This window comes from Scyliorhinus torazame, chromosome 5, assembly GCF_047496885.1.
Source record: "Scyliorhinus torazame isolate Kashiwa2021f chromosome 5, sScyTor2.1, whole genome shotgun sequence".
Taxonomy (NCBI): Eukaryota; Metazoa; Chordata; class Chondrichthyes; order Carcharhiniformes; family Scyliorhinidae; genus Scyliorhinus; species Scyliorhinus torazame.
The window spans coordinates 215,104,973-215,114,848 of NC_092711.1; the positions used below are offsets into that span (position 1 = coordinate 215,104,973).

Here is a 9,876-nt window from a genome sequence, read left to right on the forward strand (position 1 = left end):
CAGGTCTCTCTGATCTGAACGGGCGCTAACACTATGAATGGGCTCTGTCTTCTTCTTACAAGTGTGTTTTATTGGGCATGGTCTTCCCGTACCAAAGCATCCGCCAGGTTAGTTGTTAGTCTCTTTGCATTTGGCTAGACACGGTTGTATATACCCCCCCCCCTCCCCCCATATACCCAAACAGCCCAGATTCTGCAAACGTGCGGCAAAAAGAAAATAACACGAACTGAGGTAACAGCCACGCCGCTGCTCATTTCAAATCCAGTTTAAACGTGATGCACGAAATCTAAGTACCTTTCATCCAGTCCACCACCTTTGCTGATGGGCTCCATAACCAAAGCCATGGGTGACCAGTTATTTTTTTTGTGTGTGCACTGCACGCCAGGCAGAAACGGGAGAGGAGGCGAAGACAGGAGGCAGATCTTTCAAAGCATAGCTGAGGCAAAGAGCGGGGCAATCCAGATGTTTGTGTGTGAGGGGGGGGGGGGAGGTGTTCGAGGTTTAAGAGAGAGAGAGAGCCCCGTCCTCCCTCCACCGCACTGATCTGTCGAGATGTTGGCAGCAGCTTGAGTGCACGCTGCCTGCAGTAACCTCAGCCACGGTGCGCCGGAAATAGCGCAATATGCAAAGTCAGGACTTGTCCTTTCATTCACATCCTGCTCTTCTCAAACTACCTTTTTGTAATGTGTATGTGTGTGGGGAGGGTGAGCGGGAGATATGGGCAGCGGTCTGCAACCCGGGAGGGCAAGGTGGCGGGCGTTGCCCTGGCTTATTCCAAAATGAGACAGAGTTTGTATGTGTGTGTGAGACAGAGCCCTGGCTCCCAGGGAAACTGCAAGGACAGTAGCTGGAACTTTCATTTAGACTTTCAAACGGAAGTGCATGGGTATGCACCGCCAAATCTCGTGCAAAAAAACAGGGCGATCTGCAGCAACGATCAGATCACCTCCCCGAGTAAATATTGCTCGAAAGAAATAGACACATTCTGACTCGAGGCTGTCCGTAGCTGCCGTACTTCTGAAGGGAAAATTACTGATTGTGAAGGGGGGGGGATAGCTCCCACATTCCCCCTCTAGCCCCCACATACCCCCTTCCTTCGCAGTGGCTTGCAGCATCTCCGAGCATTGTGGGGATGGGCGAGCGAGCTGCTCCTTGAGGGCTGCGTGTCAGCTCTCACCTGAGGTTTGCGGCTCATCATCCCCAGCAGAGGTTTCCCGGGAAACATAAGGAAATGGGCGAGTGAGTCCTGGGGAAAGTCTGGATGGATGCTGTTCATATGGAAGCTAGCATCCTCAACTGGGAAACAAATTCCAAGCTAAAAAACAGAACATTAAAAAAAAGGGGGGGGGGGGGTTGTGGTGATCAATGTACTTGCTATAAAGCAAAAAGAACAGTTTAACACTTGGGAGCTATAGGCGTTGAAGCGAATTGAATACAACAACTGCAGACAGGGAGGAAAAGACCCGGGAAGAAATACTGTGGAGACATGGGACTCGGGAGCAGAAGGAGGCCGTTCAGCCCCTCGAGCCTGCTCTGCCACCTCAAGATCATGGCTGATCTGATTTGTTTTCCAACCCCAATAATCCTCGCCTCCCTTTATCTATCTAAAACCTGACTAGCTCAGCCGTGAATAAATTCAACGACCCAGCCGCTACTGCTTCCTTGGAAGGAGAATTTCACAGCCTCAGAACACTTTGAGAGAATAAAATGTCTTTGCACTTCCATATATATCTTCACGTGTCATAGCCCAAAATTTCAAACACCCTTGAAAACCAATAACGTGCTACTTTCTTAGAGCCTGCACACAGCCATTAGATATTTTACTGACTTATAAGTAATTTCACTAATGTTTAGTATCAAGCGCTCCATTGTTTATATATATATATATAATTTCCATTGCAGTATATCAGGGACATGATTAGAGTGGAACTCCCACTTCAATCATGTGGAATTCATGATTAATCGATTGTCACAAGTCTGAAACCTTTAGTTCCCGAGATACTTGGGTACAGAGGAGTGCTATTGTCATGTGAATGTCCCTTTAAGAAAAGTGTGTTCATCAAATGGCTGCAGTGATGTCATTGTGTGGGTGGAGCTGGAATGTGATTCTGCTTTTAACTTTGGTTTTTAGTTTCGCTTTCAATTGGAGAGCTGCATTCAAACCAAGCAGTTGTATATTGGTATATCTCTCTGTATGGTAAACAAGGTGTTTAGATCACTTGATAATTTAAGAGTGATAACTGGTCTCTGGAGAATTCAAACCTACTGTCTTTGTTAAAAAGTGTTTTGGCTTATGGATGTTGTTAGGAAAGTTGCTAAGGGTTACTTATAGAGTACTGCATCTTTTTGGGGGGTTATCCGAGTTGGTAATTGATAAGATGTTTACTGTGTGTTTATAAAATGTTAACTGGATTCATAGAATAAAAATTGTTTTTGTTAAAAAATACTTTTACTTCTCTGTTGTATCACACCTGTAAAGTGGGCCCTTGTGCTCCCCATAACCAAAATCTATTCAAAGTTATGGGTCAGGTGAACTCCATGATATACTTTGGTGTTCTCTAAACCCTGGCCCATATAGTATTAATGTTTTCTTACCAATATTAGTTACATTTAAAGTGTAGAGGATGCCAAACATTGACTTGTAAAAAGGATGGCAAATAGATTTAGATTGATTGTCACATGTACCGAGATACAGTGAGAAGTATTGTTCAGTGTGCAGTCCAGGCAGATTGCTTCATGCATGAAAAAACATGGGACATATGATAAATGCACAACATAAATACATGGACATTGACACCGAGAGATGCATATGGAATATAGTGATACAACTGTAGCGAAGATGCATAGAGAGATTGGTTCAGTCTATAAGAGGGGGTCATTCAAGAGTCCTAACAGTGGGGAAGAAGCTGTTTTTAAATCTGTTGCTGCATGTTCTCAGACTTTTGTATCTCCTGCCCGATGGAAGAGGTTGAAAGAGAGAATAGACCGACTGGGAGGAGTCTTTGATTATGCTGCCCACTTTCCAAAGGCAGCAGGAGGTGTAGACAGAGTCAATGGATGGGAGGCAGGTTTGCGTGAAGGACTGGGCTGTGTTCACAACTCTCTGTAGTTTCTTACAGTCTTGAGCCGAGCAGTTGCCATAGCAACCAGATAGGATGCTTTCTATGTAAAGGTATCTGTAAAAGGTGATAAGTGTCCATGTGGACATGCCAAATTTACTTAATTTCTGGAGGAAGTATAGGCACTGTTTTGCTTTTTTGGTTGTAGCGTCGATGTGGGTGGACCAGGACAGATTGTTGGTGATATTTACGCCTAGGAATTTGAAACTGTCAACCATCTCTACCACAGCACCATTGATGCAGACAGGGTTGTGTACGACACTTCGCTTCCTGAAGTCGATGACCAGCTTCTTAGTTTTGCCCACACAGAGAGAGATTGTTGTCATTACATCATGCCATTACGTTCTCTATCTCCCTCCTATACTCTGACTCTTCATTGTTTGAGATCCGACCCACTGCAGTCGTGAAATAGAGAGACAAATGAACTCATCACATTGCAGTGACATGCACCCTCATACAGGTCACTGTAAGACTTGGAGATCTCTGGTTGTCTTGCGCATGAGTAGTCAGGGTCCTGCGTGTGGTTACAGGTGTTGACTGGCGACTGTTGCCCATCACTATAACACAGAAACGTCATCATAGCGCATTACTACGGTAAACATTTCACACCTTACTGATCCTTAAAGAAGCTTACCTCAGAAATATGTTTGCAACACTTTTTATCTCCACTGATAAAACTGCCTTCAAAGGACAAAGTACATTTCTTTGTTTTCCTTCCTTTGAACCTCTTATTCCCCTCTAATTAACTGTGTAAAATATTGTTGTTTAATTTCCCATGACAGATTTGGAGTATTTGGTGAAGGTTCAGGCATCTTATTTGTGTTCTTCCCTTTTTAAAACATTCCTTTTTTTACTCTGCCACAGGGTTATGTAAGATATTTCCTCCTTAGTTTCATATGCTGCACGGCATGTTCTCGCTGATTTTGTCATGCACGCAAACCTGCCAAAAGAGATGACAAAAGGTCATCAACCTGAACCTTTAACTCTGTTTCTCATTCCACGGGTGCTGTCAGAACTGCTAAGTGTTTCCTGCATTTTGTTTTATTTTAATTCAGCTTTGTCCTCGTGGTTCGCTGTCCAATAACCAGAGTGTAAACTGGTCGTCACTTAGAGTGTCCGAGATTCGCCAGCTCGAGCCACAAGTGTTTCAGGTCAACAGCAAATAGCCTCAAACCCCGAAAGAAAAACAGCAGCTCCCCCATCCCGCCTCCACCCCAACACATGCTCAATGCAACAAAACAAATTTCAAACTGTAGTTTAAATGATTTAATTAAAATCTTAAATTGTATAAGGTGCTGAATTAAACCATTTTAGTGTTTTTTAAGTTGCTCTCATTGTGATGATATGCATGATGTAAGTTTGTAGATAATGTTATGCATGACCTCCGACCACTAGGTGGCATTGCAAACCCATCATGTCACCATGTGATCTGGGAGTTGTGTGTTGATCGCGCTCAGAGATAGACGTATTTGCAGTAGTTCCACAACAGTTGTTTAGTTTTAGTTGTTTGTTAGTTTGTTTATCCTAGTTATCTTATCATGCAATTTGTTCTATAATAAATTATCTTTTTTTAAAAAAACATTTCATTAGGGTAGCAGTGGTAGTTTTTAATAATAGTAATAACGACAACAGCAACATAAATATGGTACACAAAACATTTCCATCTCTATCATGTTCTGTTTAGCACAGGGCTAAATCGCTGGCTTTGAAAACAGACCAAGGCAGGCCAGCAGCACGGTTCAATTCCCGTAACAGCCTCCCCGAACAGGCGCCGGAATGTGGCGACTAGGGGCTTTTCACAGTAACTTCATTTGAAGCCTACTTGTGACAATAAGCGATTTTCATTTCATTTCATTTCTTCGCACCCCCAATCAATGAAACAATAGCCTAACCCCCCCCCCCACACTAGATTTCTACCACTGCTGACATTTTAACTTTCTATGAGAAAGTCGACGAAAGGCTGCCACCTCCGGAAGAACCATAACATTGACCCTCTTAGGGCGAACATTATATTCTCGAGACTGGAAACCCAGCCATGGCACTAACCCAGGTCTCTAATTTCAGGGCTTCGAGTCCCTCCACATTAACAGTATCTGTCTCCGGGCTACCAGGGAGGCAAAGGCCAAAACGTCAGCCTCTCTCGCACCCTGGGCCTCCGGCTCTTCCGACACTCCAAAGATCGCCACCTCTGGACTCGGACCACCCGTGTCTTAAGTATCGTGCACATAGCCTTAGCAAAACTCTGCCAAAACCCTCCAAGCTTCGGGCATGACTAAAACATATGGACATGGTTTGATGGACCTCGCACACCTGTCCTCTACCCCAAAGAACTTGCTCATCCGGGCCACCGTCATGTGTGCCCGGTGGACTACCTTAAATTGTATCAGGCTAAACCTGGCACATGATGAGGATGTGTTAACCCTGCTTAAGGCATCCGCCCACAGACCCGCCTCGATCTCTTCCCCTAGCTCATCTTCCCACTTGCCCTTTAGTTCCTCTATCTGAGTTTCCTCCGACTCCATAAGTTCTTTGTAGATATCTGATACCTTCCCCTCTCCCATCCATGTTCTGGAAACTACCCTGTCCTGTTTCCCCCATGACAGGAGCGGGAAGGTCGGAACCTGCCTTCTCAGAAAATCCCGTACCTGCAGATATCTAAAACCCATTCCCTGATGGCAGTTCAAATTTCCCCTCCAAATCCTTCAAGCTAGGGAAGCTCCCGTCTATAAACAGATCTCCCATCCTCTCAGTTCCTACTCTCTGCCATCTCTGAAACCCTCCATCCAGGCTTCCCGGCACAAACCGATGGTTGTTGTAAATCAGGGCCCAGACCGATGCTCCCTCTGCTCTCCTATATTTCCTCCACTGCCCCCAGACTCTCAGAGCCACCACTACCACCGGGCTTGTGGAGTACCGGGCCGGCGAGAATGTCAGAGTTATCAGTGCCCCCAAACTTGTGTTCTTACACGATGTTGCCTCTACTCGCTCCCACACCGGCAACACCCCCCCACTTCCTAATCATGGCTATATTAGCCGCCCGGTAGTAGTTACAAAAATTCGGCAGCGCCAACCCACCCTCCCCATGACTACACTCCAACAACACTTTCTTCACTCGCGGATTTTTACCCGCCCACACAAAAACCGAAATCACCTTATTCACCCGTTTAAAAAAGGCCCTCGGGATAAAGATGGGGAGACACTGAAAGACAAATAGAAATCTGGGGAAAACCATGATTTTCACGGTCTGTACCCTTCCTGCCAGTGACAGCGGGAGCATGTCCCATCTCCTAAAGTCCTCCTTCGTTTGTTCGACAAGCCGTGAAAAGTTTAACTTGTGCAATGTCTCCCATTCCTGGGCCACCTGGATTCCCAGATAGCGAAAGCTCCTTCCTACCATTCTAAACGACAACTCTCCCAGTCTCCTCTCCTGCCCCTTTGCCTGGATCATGAACATCTCACTTTTCCCCATATTCAATTTATACCCCAAAAAGCTGCCACATTCCCCATAGATCTGCATAATCTCCCCCATCCCCTCTAACGCAGTGTTCTTCAAAGTCGGGAGGGTCGCGGAGCTGTTGTCCGCGGCGCTCCCAATCGCGCAAATCCCCACGCAGCAGCCGGCTTTTCATAACGCCGGCTGCAAGTGGCCGCGAACATGTAAAAAAAAAGTCGGCCACATTGCGCCGATAATCGGGCACGCATGCGCAGTGCGGCCGCTATTTTTTTAAACAGTTGCAGCTTTTTGTTTTACAAGTTCTGTAGTGGTTTTTATTCATTTATTTTATTCATTTAATTTTTATTTTTTTCATTTATTTTATTCATTTTATTTTTTTTACAAGTTTGTGGGAGTTTATTCATTTTTTTCAGTTATTTTACTCATTTAAAAAAATTTTTTTTACAAGTTCGGGGGGGGGGGGGTTTATTTGTAAAAATTTACAGGAAAGAAATTCAGAACTTTGGACAGATGGAGACTCCATACTTTCCGACACCAGAAGGTTTCACCTTCATCCATCAGGTTCCATTGGAGGAGCGTGTACGAGGGCCAAAGGGACCCAAAACCATTCCCTCCATTTTTGTCAGCAGCAAATAAGGTAAGAGAAAATGGTGGGTCGTGCAGGTCGGCCGGCGTGAGTCGCGAAGGTCGGCCGGCGTGGGTCACGAAGCCGGGTTGGGTCCGAAGGTTGGCCGGTTGGTAAAAATGGGTCCCCGGAAAAAAAGTTTGAAGAACACTGCGCTAACGGGTCTGAAATGTACAGGAGCAGGTCATCCAATGCTCCACCCCCCCTGGACCAGCCCTTTCCTTTTCCTGGAAGCTCTTAACGCCATAGCCAATGGCTCTATGGCCAAAGCAAACAACAGCGGGAGAGCGGACACCCTTGCCTTGTCCCTCGGTGCTGTTTAAAATAGCCCAACATCAGCCGATTCGTACGCACACTTGCTACTGGTGCCTGATACAGCAACCGCACCCAATCAATGAAGCCCCGACCAAACCCGGACCTTCCTAACACCTCCCACAAATAAATCCACTCCACCCAATCAAAGGCCTTCTCCGCATCCATCAAAACCACCACCTCCATCTCCCCGCGCCCCCCCCCCCCCCACCCCCCCTCCCCTCCGAGGGCATCAAGATAACGTTTGAGAGCCTTCTAACATTGGCCGTGAGTTTCCTGTGCTTCACAAACCCCATCTAGTCTTCCCCTATCTCCCCTGGGACACAGTCCTCTATCCTTGTGGCCAATATCTTAGCCAGCAGTTTGGCATTGGCATTCAATAGGGTGATCGGCTTGTATGACCCGCATTTCTCAGGGTCCTTTTCCCGCTTCAGAATCAGTAAGATCGAGGCCTGCAACATTGTTGGGGGAAGGGCTCCCCTCTCCCTTGCCTCATTAAATGTCCTCACCAACAGTGGGCCCAATATCTCCGAGAACGTCTTGTAGACTTCCACCGGGTAGCCTTGCCCGACTGCATGACCTCCATTATTTCCTCAATTTCAATTGGGGCTCCCAGCCCTTCCACCAGTTCGTCCTCCACCTTCAGGAACCTCAGCTGACCTAAAAACTGCCTCATCCCCTCCACCCCAGCCGGGGCTCTCGACTCATATAACTTGCTATAAAAGTCCTTGAACACCTCATTCACCCCCACTGGGTCCAGGACCGCATTCCCACCTCTGTTCTTTACTCTCCCTATCTCCCTGGCTCCTTTTTCCTCAGTTGGTGTGCTAACATTCTACTGGCCTTTTCCCCATACTCATACACCGCTCCCCTTGCCTTCCTCAGTTGATCCATCGCCTTTCCTGTAGATAACAGCCCAAACTCCACCTGTAACCTCCTCCGCTCCTTCAGTAGCCCCGCATCCGGGGCTTCCGAATATCTCCTATCCTGGAGTATCTCCCCAACCAACCTATCCCTCTCTGCTCGCTCCACCTTTTCCCTCTGGGCCCCTATCGAAATTAACTCCCCTCTAACCAGTGCCTTCAGATCTTCCCACACTGTTGCTGCCGAGACTTCCCCCGTATCATTTATTTCCAAATAGTTCTGGATGGACTTGCTCACCCACCCACACACACCCTCATCTGCTAATAGTCCCACATCTAACCTCCATAACGGGCGCTGCACTCTCTCCATACTAGCCCGTAGATCCACCAAATGTGGGGCATGATCCGACACCGTGATTGCCAAGTACTCGGTATCAACCACTCCCAGCAGCAGAGCCCTGCTGAGGATAAAAAAGTTGATCCGAGAGTACACCTTGTGGACATGGGAGAAAAAAGAAAACTTCTTCACACTTGGTCGTCCGAACCTCCATGGGTCTACTCCCCCCCCCCCCCATCTGCTCCATAAACCCCTTTAATTCCTTCGCTACGGCTGGCATCCTCCCTGTCCTAGATTTTGACCAGTCCAATCCTGGATCAATTACTGTGTTGAAATCTCCCTCCATGATCAGATTATGTGACTCCAGGTCCGGGATCTTACCAAACACCCGCCTCAAAAATTTCAGAACATTCAAGTTTGGTGCAGATACATTCACGAGTACCACCCGCATCCCCTCAAGCTTCCCACTCACCATAATGTACCTGCCCCCCCCCGTGTCTGACACGATTTTTCCTGCCTCAAATGCCACTCGTTTGTTAATCTGGATCGCGACCCCCCTGGTCTTAGAGTCCAGCCCTGAATGAAATACCTGGCCGATCCACCCCTTCCTCAATCTAGTCCATAACCTTCAGGTGTGTCTCTTGTAATATTGCCACGCCCACCTTCAATCCCCTCAGATGCGCGAACACGCGAGCCCTCTTAACCGGTCCATTTAGCCCTCTGATGTTCCAACTAATCACCCTACTCGGGGGGCTTCTCCCCCCCTCCCCTCGGCCACCCCACCCCCCCCATTCCCCCCTCCCCCACCCTCTGCCGATTAGCCACCCCCCTTCTTAGGCCAGCCGCCAGCTCGCGTCCCTCACCTCCTCGGGCCCGCTCTCGGGTATCTGCCATCCTCAACCCCCCCTCTTTGTCCCCTAGCAACAGTTCCTCCCCTGTCAGCAGAGCTGCTCCCTCCCACCCCTCCCTCCCCTCTACTAACAGCACCAGAAACCCAACTCTCCATATCAAACTTAGCACCTGCTCACCCCCCACTGCGCTTCTGTGAGATAGCTAACCTAGCTAGCGTGGTAGCTCCCGCCCATGGCACCGGACATACTATTTTGTCATTGTTCTCCCTCCTCCCCCCCGCTTGGACATATACATTCAAAGCATCACAGTCCCCA

At 47.6% G+C, this 9,876-nt stretch overlaps 1 protein-coding gene across 3 annotated transcripts in view; it reads right to left on the minus strand.

Annotated features, from left to right (window-relative positions):
• LOC140420938 (connector enhancer of kinase suppressor of ras 2) overlaps positions 1-309 on the minus strand; it is a 986,283-nt gene extending 985,974 nt beyond the window's left edge. For all 3 annotated transcript variants that reach the window (XM_072505113.1, XM_072505112.1, XM_072505114.1), the window contains exon 1: positions 295-309. In XM_072505113.1, coding sequence (XP_072361214.1) covers positions 295-301 — 7 coding nt within the window. In that variant the 5' untranslated portion in view covers positions 302-309. The remainder of the gene's footprint in view (positions 1-294) is intronic.
• Positions 310-9,876: the final 9,567 nt, after the last annotated feature.